The sequence below is a fragment of the Agelaius phoeniceus genome, chromosome 15 (genome assembly GCF_051311805.1).
Source record: "Agelaius phoeniceus isolate bAgePho1 chromosome 15, bAgePho1.hap1, whole genome shotgun sequence".
NCBI lineage: Eukaryota > Metazoa > Chordata > Aves > Passeriformes > Icteridae > Agelaius > Agelaius phoeniceus.
Window position 1 is genome coordinate 11070338 of NC_135279.1, and position 14387 is coordinate 11084724.

General features: G+C 51.0%; 1 protein-coding gene across 1 annotated transcript; it reads left to right on the top strand.

Annotated features, from left to right (window-relative positions):
- The first annotated feature begins 12353 nt into the window (after positions 1-12353).
- Positions 12354-14318, top strand: IL4 (interleukin 4). Its single transcript, XM_054643198.2, has 4 exons — positions 12354-12500; positions 12714-12761; positions 13912-14043; positions 14220-14318. The coding sequence occupies exons 1-4, from the start codon at positions 12354-12356 to the stop codon at positions 14316-14318; spliced, it is 426 nt and encodes a 141-aa protein (XP_054499173.2).
- Positions 14319-14387: the final 69 nt, after the last annotated feature.

Below are 14387 nucleotides of genomic sequence, written 5' to 3' on the forward strand. Positions count from 1 at the left end.
ACTGTGCCTTGCTGCTTCCAAAGCCATACAAGCCCTGAGGGAAGGAATTTCTGGATCCCTATTTCTTTGTAAGCAAGTCAGGGGCTACCTTAAATTCTTGGTAGGAGTCCACAGGCAGAAGCTGGACGTGCAGTTCTTTAAATCCTTTCAATCAGCAGCAATGGGCTGACCCTCCTCAGCAATCAGTGTATGACCAAAGCACAATTTCAGAGGAAAAATCTTTAAACAGCCATTAAATTTAATTTCTGTAACATCAGGACATTCTCTTTGACAGATGCGTAAATGAGCCTAGGAACATTGCATGTGGTCTTCCTTCTCTTCCAGGGTGCAGGAATCCCTTTATTTTGCAGGGATAAGGAGAAGTTGACAGGGGAGGGGTGCAAGCAGACCTGGCTGGTGTAGGCAGGGCCTGAGGCTGCCTGAGCATGATGGGCCAGGGCTTTTGGCCCTGAGGATGGTGCAGCTGAGCCCCTCACAGATCACACACCTCCTGAGGAGTGTGGATATCTGCACAGAAAGGGACAGAGCCCAATATACCCCAGCTCTGGTTCTTCTCCATGGCAAAGGCTCTCAGGCTCAGCCTTGGCCAGGGTGAGTGGCAGTAGGTGTCTCAAAGAGTAGTGGCAGAAACCAAGACCTTCAGCTAAGGATTTTTTTCTACCTGAATTTTCTGAAACCAGTGTCAGGATGACCCCAGTCATTGGGAAACCACTCAAAGATAAGAAAACGAATGGGGCTTCCTAGCAATTACGATTTCACCAATTCCCCAAAAAAGCAACGAACACACAACTAGGGTGGGAGGGGGGAGGGCAGGGATAGGAAAATGCCATTAACCTGCATTATGTTTGCAGTTTTTAAATAAGAAGCTTCACTGACTCTAGTACTACTTCCGGAAGGGAAATTTTCTGAAAGATACGGTCAACAGAAAAAAAAAGTGCTTTGTCTTTTCAAATTTTACTGTACAACCTGTTTATTTTAGCATGACATGCACACCCCAGCTCTGCACCGTCACCAGAAGTGACTCCCCAGACTTGGTAAATTCTGTCCTGCTCTTTTTTCCAGCTTAAAGCCATGGCTCACAGTTCTTTCGTGAAGCTCTTTGGGTGTATTTTTGCCTAATTGGCCTTTCCCAAGTTTATCCTCACTTTGACATCAAACATTTTTTCCAAAAGATAGGGAAAACACAGGAAATGTATTGGGAAACCAACTTCTCCTATATCAAATCAATTAAAATGATTTCAAAAAATTCACTGAATAATTTGAATAATCCTTGACAGCCAACAGCATGGAAAAGAGACTGTGCCAGCCCTATGGTTTCCATGTGGACTGGAAAATAAAAAATGTGTTTATGTGAATCAAATGTAAGAGAAACTTCAAGCACTTCCATAATATTCTGCTGTTGGGAGGGGAGGGTGGCACAAGAGCAGGACATCCCAGCAGAGGGATTCTTGCCCCTGAATGATAATACACCAAGTGCAGGACCAAGCAGAGGCATTTTATGGCAAACAAGGCACAGAATTATTGCTGTAACTCACTGGGCAGGTGGCAAAGAGGTGAAGAAAGTTTCTGTCCAGTTCCCATTTTGGTGGGAGTGGGGGTGGTTTTCCAGCAGGAAGACCACAGCACCCAGCCTCCAGACAGCAATCCATGCACACACTCAGATACCTTGTGGTTAAGAGCCAAAAATTACAGCTGCAAACCAACAAAAATATCAAGTCAGTGGAATTGCAGCAGGGGATTGAGCTGAGATTCAGACACTTGTCTGGATGGTAATGGCAAAGCCACTTGTCTGAGAGCACCACACACCCATTGTGCTTGTTGGCCTGGAAGGGTTGGTTGGGTGCAAATCCATTCCAGGTAATTTAGTCTGGCTGCAGCCTCAGCCCTGGCAAATGCTTTTGAAGCCAGGGATCTGCAGGAGATGGAGGGTGTTGGCATGCACTGCTCAGGTGGGAAACTGTCCTTCCACCTCTGAGCCACAGCATCCATTTCTTCAGTACCGTGATTATTTTTGCTTTTTCTGCACTTAGTCAGCAAGAACTGCTTTCACTAGGAAGAAAAACCCAGAGGTCTCCAAGACACTCCTGTCTAAACATTCCGTTTATAAGTGGAATTAGGAACACATTAGGAACATTAGGAATACATTAGGAATTACATTACTACGTTAGGAATAGGAAACCAATACTTGAATTTTCTGATGCTTCCTTCAGTATTACTTCTGCAGTACAACTCTGCTGCCTGTTTACAGCCTGCCCTGAAGTACTTTGGGTTTGCAAACTTCAAAGATAAGTTTTTTAATTATTTTTTTAACAAAAACTGCTTTATGACCTGCCTGAAGTAAAAAGCTGACTTAACTCACTACTCCTGGGCGCAGCTTTCTCCTACGTGCCACATTTTAGGCAAAGAGCTTTTACGTGCCCTAGAAATTACATTAAAAAACACAAGCAGATGAGCTTATCTACAAACAAACACCACAAACCAAAGCAATAAATATAGATGATGCTTTCAAAAGCTTAATCATTTGCTGTCTCCCTGCAACTTTGCATTAAATGTCACATCAAGTATCATCTCATCTATTTCAGTATGACAGGGTTTGCTGCCCCCCTGGGCAATCTACCAGGAGCCAGCATTTACTCTCTGCCTACTGCAAGATGGCACCGTTGGGGAATACCATGCAGTTTGCAAATTCTCCTTCATCTGGCTCCATCCTACTTGTGTAATTTGATCTGTGCAGGAAAAGTGAATTTCTGGAGCTGTAGTGCAGCCTTCCCTCCAGCTGCAGCGGCTGAAGGAAGCAGGAAGGTTCCAGCACTGCCAGCCCTGCACAAGGGACAACTTTGTAAAGCCAATAAACCCAACCACTGATTCAAGAGATACTACATGTGCTGATGCTATACATTATGCTGTGACCCACATTTGGGTTTTTTCGGCTTATAAAATGTTTTATTGAATTGCTCTGCTCAGTAAGGAGCAGCACACACGAGAGAATGGCCTGGAAGATGTGTGGTGGCTTCTCCATGAGAATTTCATAGAAGGCAAGGCTGGAACAGTGTTGGAAATGAGAAAATGGTTTGTAGGGTCACCCAAAATCAGGCCACCAAGGACAAACTGAAGTTATTTATATCACCTCAATGGAAGCATTCTCTGGACCTCCTGAGTTCTGACATTGTTTCTTAATGCCATGATCCCATCCTGTCCCTCCACAAATCCTCCACCTGCCACAAGGATGAATTTGGCTGCTAAAGGGAAGGTGGGAAGGTGACTCAGTTGCCAGTCCATCATTTTAGCTGGGCTCAGTTTGTGCTCCCCAGTCCAACAGGCGGTAATTTCACCTTGGTACTGGGCCATCCCCGGGGCTGTTGGCCAGCAGGAGGGGTGGAAATGATCCCCCTCAGCTGCCTTGGCCATCCCTGGCTCAGCATGGGAAGAGGCCCCAGCACAGCTGGCAAGGAAGGCACCTGCTTCTCCCAGGTGCCTTCCCTTTCCTTTCCCTGCAGTCTCCTCATGCTCAGCTCCCTCTCCCTGGCAGTTTGAGCAAGGGGAGGCACCTGAGTCACCTTCCCACCTTCCCTTTAGCAGCCAAGTTCATCCCTGTGGCAGGAGGACCGTGATGTACCTAAAATAACCACTTGGATCATTTCTCTGAATTGCTTGGGACCTACTTGGGGTGGCTTAAATCAAGCATGAAGAGCATGGAGGGGCAGGGCAGGGTGGGCACAGACCTCTGGGACTCCTCTGTACTCTGCCTGTAGCTGCAGCTGGACATACATGGCAAAAACCAGCAAAAGCAAAACCATTTCTTCTATGACAAGTAGTCCCAGTTCAGGCTAGGCTCCCATACCTGGGGTTCTGTGTCCACTCTGATCAGCAGCACGGGGCTCATGGTGGTGGGGTCCCAGCACCCCAGTCTCTTTGGGAAGGACCAAGACTCTTGGAAGGAGCAGTTTCAGTTCCCTGCAGCTCCCATGCTCCAAGCAGCTCTGATCCTCTCTCACACGAGCCCCCCCTCAATGCTGTTTCTCAGAACTGGGTTTCCCTTTCCAGGTATCATTTTCTGCCCCCACAACCCAAACTGGCACATGTCAGCTTTTCCCATCAGCAGGTTCATGTTGCATTATCAATAGTTTGGGGAATGATTCTATCTGCCTTTGGGGGAGGTGGCCTGTACTCTCCAATGCATGGCTTGCAGAGTGGGGTGATCCAAACCCATGGGAGCACTCTCCTCATGCCCCCATAGCCCTGTGACCCCGCTGGGACACTGCACCAGGGCACAGTGCTGGGAGCACAGGATCTTTCCTGGGTCATGGTGCATCCTGCTCCAGCAGCTCGGCTCAGGGGAGCCAGGGACAGGGGACAGAGCACACTGTGCACTGTGCAGCCCTGGATGTACACCAGCCCCTCCACCTGCAGCCATGGGAGCACTCCAGGCTCCCCCCTGGCTCTGACCCAGCCTCTCAAATTCACAGGAAATTCAATGACTGGGAACTGTCACCATCTTTTTTTCAGGAAAACAAAGTTTGTCAGGCTAACACAGGAACAAATGGTGAGTGCTGCAGTCCAGTCCTGCCACTGCATCCTTGGTCCATGGTCATCCCATGGAGAAGGAGTCCAGTGCAGTGGGAAGGGGGTTGTTTCAAATATGGAGTTCAGGCTTCCTCAGGCCCCCTCAGGCCCTGTGACACCTTGGCTTCACTGAAAATTTGTGGGGAAAAAAAAAAGGTTTGAACTTAAATATTTCTATAATTTCTAACTTCATTTAAGAGTTTGCACTATTTGTAAGCCTCTAAGCAGGTACCAGCTGAAGCTGGGCTCCCTGGACAGGGCTTGCCCCAGCTGGGGCAGCAGCACTGCAGGGCCATGGGGAGCTGGTGACAGCAGAGCCACAAGTGCTGCTTCACCTGTGCCTGCAGGAGGAAGCAGCAAAAGTAATTTAAGAATTTGGAGAAGAAATGAGCCATTTTGTCAAGTCAACTTTTTTTTCCCCACAAAATTTCTGCTGGCAAGACCAGCCATGGTGAGAAACAACTCTGGGTTTTTGTCTGTTCTCTTGCTCGGGAATGTGGTGGTTTGAATCCCTGAACTACTGCTGGTTTTCTGATGTCCCCTTGGATGCCATGAGAGGGACAGTGTGGCAATGCATGGCATGGCATGGAACAGCATGGGACACCATGGGATGGTGTGGGAGGCCAAGCTGGGCTCTACCAGAGCCATCCTCCCACAACGGGATTTGTGCTACAGAGCTGAGTAAGTCCTGCTTGAAACCAAATACCCACATGCCAGAAAACACCCTCAGATGCTTCTTCCTTTACAAACAAGAGCACTTTTTTTGGTTTTGCAGATGTTCAACATCTTGATAAAAGTTTTGAGGTTTTCTTTTCCTTCAAATCTTTGATGACTTGAGCTTGCTGGGGCTACTGCTACTATGGCCAAAGGACATGAATATTTTCTGGCACACAGTTCAGCTCTTCCTCTCCAACAGCATCCCTGTGACAGGCCCTTCCCTGAAGGCTGCTAATGCTCATGATTCCCCTTTCTGCTGCTGGAGGCTGAGCTGTAGGGCACTGCATGAGGTCCCAGCATGGCCCAGGGACCTCTGGCACAAGGAGCTTTGCAGGAGGAGAGGTCCAGGCACCCACTGGTTCCACATCATCCCCCATGAGGCACCAACACCCGAGGCAGGAGTCTGGCAGGCACCCAACCCTGCACTCTCTGGAGCTGATCCTCCTGCATAACTGTTTGTCCTTCCCATTGTGGAGACCAGGAAAGCACCAATGGATGTTTCTCTGATCACGCCTTGACTTCACTCAAGGCTTGCAAGGTGCTTGGTTCAGTCCAGCCCATTACCAACACGCTCGATAGTAAACAGATCCTTGAACACTGAAAAGAAATTCTCATCTTCTCATCCCAGTATCTCCTTGCCTATCAGCTAGGTGATTAAAATCTGCATGTATACATACAATAATAGATAAGGTTATTCAAGGCATGGAGAAATCTTTGCCACCATTACGTAATGCCTTAGGGGTGTCTCGCTTCCCACTGCATCCTCTGTGCACAGGAAGACACCTAATTTGGCAGTTGTAATGGAGACACAGCTCCATCTTCACGCTATAAAAATGGTGCTGTCTGAAGCAGAGAGGCAGAGAGACCCCAGCCATCCAACCCAGCCAGCCCAGGCCGTGCTCAGAGAGCGGTGGCAGGATGCTCCCCCCACTGAAGGCAGCTTTCACCCTGCTCTCCCTGCTCTCCCTGCTCCAGCTCATCTCTGCAGCTCCATCTCACCTTCAGCAACCACTGAAGGAGGTCACCCGCTGGATCCGGCTCAACTCAGGACCACAGGTAAATGCTGCTGCACCTCTCACTTTGCTTTGCTTTCTGACCTCGTTATTGATGATGATGGGAATGATGAGGATGATGTTCTTCAGTGTCCAAGGCCAGCTACTGGACTGCCACCACAGGGACTGGTGCCCACCGGGGTGGCAGGAGCCCTTCCTGCTGGCTCAACCCACCCTGTCCCACCGATCATTTGGGCACCCTGGCCCATTTCAGCCTAGACTTTGTGTGATCAGCACTTGGTGGTACAAGCAGCTCCTGGGGGTCAGATGAAGTTTTCCACCTGACATTATCTACTTTGCAGAAAAAAAGCGCTGAGGTTCAAGAAAACCTTCTGTGTCAGGGAGACAGAGGCAGCTCAGGGACATGGACATGGTGGTCTGGGCAGTGTGAGCTGCTAGGGGGTCTCTCCTCTACTCCCACTGGGCACACAGGGATTCTCCTGTGCTTTCTCAAACAAGTGCTCTGCAGACCCAGGTCCTGTGTCCAGGAGCCTGTTTGGAAGCAATTTGCTGAGAGATGGATCTCAGTGCTGGCAGCAGCAAGGGTGCATCCATGCCATGGCCTGCTGGAGAGGGACGGGCACAGCAGGTGGCTCCCTGGGGATGGTCTCACAGTGATGGTCCTGCAATGGCAGTCTCATAACCATGGCTCTCCCTTGTGTTGCCTCTGCAGATGCCCTGCAATGACACCCGAGTGGCACAGGTTCCCTTCACGGATCCAAAGGTAAATACCCATGCAGAGATAGGTGGAAAATGCTTTTATCATAAATGCAGGCATAGCCAGGGCCCTCCTCCCCGTGGGGCACAGCTCCTGTAGCTGAGGTGGCTCCATCAGTCCCTGAGGGGCTGCTCAGTGCCAGTCCCTGGGGGGAGAGTGCAGCTCCATGCTGGCTGTGCCTCCAGCCCCCGGCTCTGCCCCCAGCCCTGGGCCACTGCTCTGACATGGACCACGTTAGGAACTCCCTGTGGAGCCTCCTGCCAGCCCTGGACACCTGAGTAAGCAACTGCAGCTTAATTCAGCTACATGGCTCTAATGATCCCCCTCCATGTCCCCAGCTGCCAGAGCAGGAGCTGCTGTGCCAGGCAGAGGTGGCACTCACCAAAGTCACCAGGTGCAAGGACACCTACAAGCCTCTCATCAGCAACCTGAAGCTCCTGCATGGCAAGAAGGTAAGCAGGGGGTGCTGCTCCTCTCCTCCTTGTGCTGTGCTCCACAGCTCTGCCCCACGCTGCCTGTGCCCTACTCTGGGGGTGCCATGGGGCTGATCAGAATTTGCTCTCTTGCAAATGGGGGCCAGAGCTGGGCATGGCAAACCTGCCAGTGCTTGGGTTCATCTGCCCCTGTGGGGGGACGACAGCTCCCGCCGTCCCCAGCCAGCCCGGAGCAGGGGCCATGTGAGTCACATGCTGGCCACAGGGGACAGATGTTTGTCCTGAGCAAAGGACAATTCCTGACCTCCCGGGCCAGCACCAACTCTGCGTTATTTGCCGAGTTATTTATGAGGCACCGGAGGCAAACAAAGCATCTGTGTGTGCTGGGAGCCCACTATCCACCGAGCCAGCTGCCAAACCCTGCTGCAGCCCTGATGCATTGAGCTTTTCCTTCCCCAGAGCTGCGTCCTGAGCGATGACAATGAGATCTACCTGCGCCACTTCTTGCCCGCGCTGGGGAACTTCACGCAGGCGATGTTCCGGCGCTGGGGCTGGGCTGCGCACTGATGATGATGATGATGATGATGGCCGGCACCGCTGCCAGCCCGAGCCCGGGACCCCAGTGCTGCCAGCCCTCGCACGGGTTCTGCCCAGAGGTTTTGTTTTGTTTTGTTTTGTTTTGTGTTTCTGTTTGCTCCTGGTTTCGTGCATTCCCCCAGCCCTGCTCCATCCCTCCCGGTCCCAGCCGGCTCTCCCGGGCAGGATGAGCCTCGGAGGGCACCCGGCTCCTCCTGGCTGGAACGTCCCCCGTGCCAGGCACCCGGCATCTCCCAAATTCCCCGTGCAGTGCCGTGTGCGCCATTCACTCAGCCTTGGGGCCAGCTGTCACCTGCACGAGGCTGCCCTGAGCCCCGCTCCGGGATGGGATCCGCGGGCAGGGCAGGGCTGAGCATCCCGGGGCAGCTGCGGAGCTCTTGACTCATCCATCTGCTCCCGCAGCACCTGCCAAAACCAAAACCCGGTTATCTGCTTCCTGTTCCGCTTAGCGACGGGACGTTTCTTCACAATCATCTTCTCTTCCTAAAGAGATCAAAATCTCGTCTGAAATGGTGAATTTTACTCTGATGTGTGGCTGGGTGCAGCTGGGGGGAGGCCGATTTCTGGGAGCAGAGCTGGGGAAGTGCAGAAGCCGAGAGCAAAAGCTGGGGGGGAAACGGGTCAGAGGAGCTGGACCTTTTACTGCAGTTTGAGTGTGTCTCTTCTATTGTAGGCGGCTTTTAAGTTATTAATACTGAAGACAGGAGGGTCTGTAGGATGACTTTGAATCTAGTGGCTGCTCACTGGCATCTTACTTTGAAATTTGTTTATTTATTTTATATGTTATTTAAATAACTTATTTTTATAGTGTGCAACCTACAAAAAGTCCTGGCTATTGAAAGCTTTTCTTTGCTGGGGACCTAAAATAAAAAGGAAAAGTCAGTATTCAAGGTTTATTTTGAAATTACATGGTAGTTCTGTAGAATACAATCATATTTAAAATACTGCTACCTCATTTTAGGGAACTCTTACAGTCTGATTGCCTTTGCACAACAACGAATGAACATGTGCTGATTTATAATTTATTGTTCTTCTATTTAAAATATTGGTATTATGAGAGTTAATATATTCAAGTTCCCATGTATTTGAATGTCTTCATTTTATTATTTTGTTAATAACAACTATGCACTGATTTTATTGAAGTGTCCCTGGGCTTAAGCAATAAACAACTGAGTTAAGAGCTCTTGGTGTCCATAGTTTGTGCTGTCATTTCCCTCTTGCCTTCAGCAGTTAGTGAGGAGCACTGGGGGTGTCTCCTTGGTCAGGAATGCTGGCATTTTTGGGGCAGTGCACAGTAATTTACCCACTCTGCCACTGGGAGCAAAGCCTTGAGAAAGGAAAAGGCACCGAAGAACCCACCTGGCTTGTGGCTTAGGAAATTGGTGAAAGGAAGGGCTGGAGCAGGAAGGATGGGAGCCTTTGTTTGGGAAGAGGGCCTTGTGCATGGGACCAGGGTGCAGGGGGGTTTTGGGGTGCAGGCTGAGGTCTGGGGGCTGAGGGGGAGCCCAGGGGGAGCTGCAGGCAGGGGAAGCTTTGTCTGATGGGAGAGGGAAGGGATGGGGCTGCCCTACAGACCAGAACCTGCTTGGTGCCACTGCACACATGGAGGAAACAAATCCACAAAACTGCTGGAAATTGTTATTCATGCTCCAAGTGCCTGCACCAGGGACTCAGCTGCAGCCTTGGGATTTGCCCTGGATAAACCCCAGCACTGCCAGCAGCTGCAGAAATGCATGAGATCAGAACATGGACAATTCCCTCAGGCACAAGGTGTAACCCTTGGGATGGTGCTGTACAGGGCCAGGAGCTGGGCTCAATGACCCCTGTGGGTCCCTTCCAGCCTGTTCTGGGATTCTGGGATCCCTGCTGCCACCAGCTGCCAGTCCCCACAGGCGGGAGGTGACAGCTGGGCAGACCCTCAAGGCTCTGTCTCGGTGGCTGTTCTGGAATATTTCTGGCTGGGACAAAGAAGGGAGACCTGAGCTGGTGGCTGTGACCTCTGGCAGAGCCCAGGCTCAGCAGCCACAGGCAAATTGGTGCTGGAGAGCCTGGGCAGGATCCCTGTGGGATGGGAAAGGCTCCACAGAGCACAGGGAGCTCCAAGAGGGGAAAAACTGAGGACACATTTCTGAATCAAGCACCTTTCTTTGCTGGGGACACGGGGCAGGTTCATCCCTGGAGGGTGGCTGGGATGAAGGCACAGCCAGGGCTCCAGAAGCTGTGGGGACCCCATGGGGGCTGCAGCTGCCCCTTCAGAGAGCAATGGGGCCATCACTGCCCTCAGCTCCATCCCACCCTTGGGAAAGGACATGGGAATTTGGCATTTGCTGTTGTGTTGGATTATTGACCCTGGAGGGATGTCAGGGTCCCACCACAGCATCCCTGTCACCCTCAGCTGGGCAGTGGGGAAAAAACATAACAAAAGGCTTGTGAGTCAGAGTAAGGACAAAGAAAACACAATCAGCAATTACTGTCACAGGCACAATAGATTCAACTTAGGGGAAAATTAGTTTAACGATTTAATTATTCAATTTATTGTGAATAAATCAGAATAGGATAATAAGACATAAAAATTAAATCTTAAAACACCTTAGCCCCACCTCCCCCCTCCTCCCAGGCTTAACTTCACTCCTGATTTTCTCTCCTTTCTCTTCCAGCTGCAGCTGTGCAGGGATTTTCCCCAGGGCACTGCCATTGTTGCCAATGGGCTGGGCCCTGTCCAGCAGCAGGTCCCTCTTGGAGCTGGCTCCATCAGGCATTGGGAAACCTCCCAGCAGCTTCCCACAGAACCCAGCCCTGTAGCTCCTCACTATCAAAACCTTGCCATGCAAACCCAACACAACTGGTGACTTTCTTATCACACTGCAATGCAGTTTTCCACCATGATTCAGCCTGAGTAGAGCAAAGGTTAACTTTTTCTGTGATTTGAGCATTTTCTCTTCACTGATTTAGAGCTTTCCACCATGATCACTGGGGCATCCCTGTGTCTGCAGGATGGGGCTACTGCCTCCATCACCTTCTCCAGCATCACTTTTAGGCAGGGATCCTACCACCACCACCACCACCACCACGATCCCCCATCCCAGCCCAGTGGGACAGCTCTGTGCCACCATCCCTGGAGGCCATGGGTGCAGTCACACAGCCAGAGCATGCTCCCTTGTCTGCTCTCCATAGCACAGCACAGCTCTCCACTGGCAAATCCCTCACTAAGGTCTCTCTGTGTCAGTGACTTCACCTAATTTCATCCAGGGCATCTCGGATGAGCACCAGACAAACAAAATTACTCTCAGTCTGGCTACTCCCAGATTCATGAAGTGCTCACAAGTTGTTATCTGGTGGCAAGTTGCTGTTTGAGTTAGAAAAATCCCTATTAGTTATTACAAAACTCCAAAGTTTCCCAGCTCAGCGTTTCTCAGTGCAATTTCCTGTGGCAGCAGCGGCTGGTGGGGCTGGCAGAGCCCATGGTCTGAAAGCTCAGGCTGCTGCTCCCCAGGCAGGGCAGGATGGACAGGGCAGGATGGATGGACAGGGCAGCCTCCAGCTCCCTGAAACTCTGGAAAAGGGCCACAAACCCTCGGTTTCCCAGCAGGACCCTGATTCCCACAGCACCTCCCCGCACACAGCCCTGCAGGATGCCACACTGCTTTGGGGACCCTCTTTGGTCAGGGGGTCCCCAGCTCTCCACAAACCCCCCAGGCTGATGCCCTGCTCTGCCCAGATTTGTCCCCACACAGCTCTGCCGTTCTTTCTGTTCCTCCCCAGGCTGAGAAACCCAGGGGCAGAAATCAGAGTGCAGCTGAAGGATGCTTTACGTGATCTGGAGATATTCAAATGAAACACCATAGAAGAACTTGCAGGATACTGAAAGGAAAATAAAAAGAAAAGTGTTGCTATTGGAGAGTGTCAGAGCAGCGCGCTACCCAGTTTAACCACTTCCAATTCACCCTGTAGAGGAAGCCTTGAGATATGGAGAAACGGAGAATCCCCAAACCAGGCTTGTATGTGACCTGACTCCTGCCACTCTCATCTTACAGTGGAAATTTCATAATGCAAGATCAAAAGAAAATTTTGACTTGCACAAAAAAAGACCTGTTGCTCTCCTAATTGGGAGCAACTTTGGAAAGTGCCTATAAGGGAAAAATAAGTTTTTCCTTCTGGTTCAGCAATTTTACAGTAATAAATTGAGGTGCTTCCTCCAGAAAAGCGCACACAGTTACAGGTCACCAAAGAATCCAGAGACTAAGAGCTGAAGGGGTCCAGCCCAAGCAGGCCATGAGTATCCTGGTGCAGGTGCTGCTCACCCTCCTGGTGCTGTCAGCCTGCCTGGGTGACGTGGTTGCTCCACAGTCACACACACTACGGACCAGGATACTGAAGGAGACCATGAAGCTGCTGGAGAAGGTCCAGCAGAAGCAGGAGGTAGGGCTGGTTAGTGCTTTACCCACTGATGGGAGGAACAGATTGTTTCACCAGGCTTGGAGGGAATGATGCTGAGCCAGAGGAAGGTGATGAGCACAGGGGTCACAACGCTCCTGGGCCTGGGGGGGATGGATGTGTGTCTGTGTGTGCACGTCAGGATGGATCTGTGCTGTCTGGAGCCTGACTGCTCCTCTCCTTTGTGTCTTCATCAAGGTTTCCTGTGACAAGATGAATGTGATAAATATTTTTGCAGATGATAAGGTAAGACAAAACCCCAATCATGTAGCCCTGATGGGTGCTGGGAGGGTGCTGGGGGCCAGAGGAGAGCACAGGGAGGTGGGAGGCAGGTGGGGAGCCTGGGATCCTGCCTGTCCTGGTGTGGTGCTGCCGAGGAGCAGGAGCAGGAGCACAAATGCTGGGCTGCCCAGCTGGTTCTCACCACGCCCAGTGCCCTGCACAGGTGCCCCTCATCTTCCCACACCCACCTCCACCTCCACCAATGCAGCATTGGTGGCTTCTGGCCACCCTGGGGACAGGGAGAGCCCGGAGGAAGGGCAGGGATGGGCACCTGTGCTTGGGCAGCAGACAGAGGTTTCAGCTTTTCAGAGAGAGGAACACCTCCCTTTGCCTTGGAGAGCTGTCACCAGCTCAGACACCCACACACACCTATTGCACAGCATCCTGAGAGCTGGGTATCCCTCTTTAGCCCCTTATCTGGGGAAGCCTCTGCAGTTAGCACAAGATTTAATGGCAGATAATAAGGCCTCTTTCTGCTCTGAAAACTGCTGCCTAAGCTGCGCTCCCCAGCCCCTGAGTTCCTGTTTTCACAGAAAGCCCATGCCCTCACCTCATGAGAGGAGATGCCTGAGATGCTGCACAGCCCCACACTCACAGGGACAGGCTGGTCACTTGTTTGAAGACACTGTGAAAGCTGAGATAGAGCAGGCAGCACTGGGAACATCCCCCAGGGAAGAAAGTCAAATCAGTTTTTATTGCCACCAGCACTGCTCATCTTCCACGTGCTTCTGCTATAGGGCTTCTCAAAGCCTCTGAGGAAGGCAAACTCTTCTCAGGTGCTTTTGTTATTCCTGCAGCCTCCCTGCCTGCTCAAACCAGCTCCACAGGGTCCCACATGCACACTGCAGCAGGAGCACGATGCCCCAGCACAGGCTGCTCCCTCTGTGCCACAGCTTCTGCCAGGGCTCGACTCCTCCTCGCCAGGAAAGGGATGGGACCAGGGCCAGCTGTGCACAGATGGAACTGGGAAGCTTCAGGGAGGCTTTGGCACCTCAAACCACAATCTTCACCTATCCTTTAGGATAGAAATTTATTATTTGTAGTGTTTTAATCTGCTGCTAATAAGAGCAATGACTATACAAAAGTTTTTAAAAAGCCATGTGTCTTTTCCCAGAGAGGTAACAATACAGAGATTTTCTGCAAAGCTGCCACAATTGCTCAGGAGACCAAGAGATGCCACAGGAACCTCGGGGGCATTTACTACAACTTGCTGAGCCTGGGCCCAGAGAGCAGAGCAAAGCACAAGGTGAGGCACAGTTCTCCTTGCACTGCCCACAGCAGTGCCACAGTGCCACTGTCCTCAGGCTTCTCCCTTGGTCACTGTTTTTGTTTTACTCTCCCACCACCCTTAGGAGCCCAAGCCAAGCTGCAGAACCCAACCCCACCCCAGCAAGCTTTTTAACAGCCCTTTTCCCATTCCAGAAGCCATGTCCTGTGGCACCAGGCAGCACCACCTCACTGAAGAATTTCCTCAAGGAATTACACCACGTCCTCCAAGAAGAGTTTAAGAGTCAGAAGTGAAAAAACTTTGGCTTTTTAAACTATGACCCTATTTTTCAAAGATTATGTATAATAATTCTTTAAATAAAT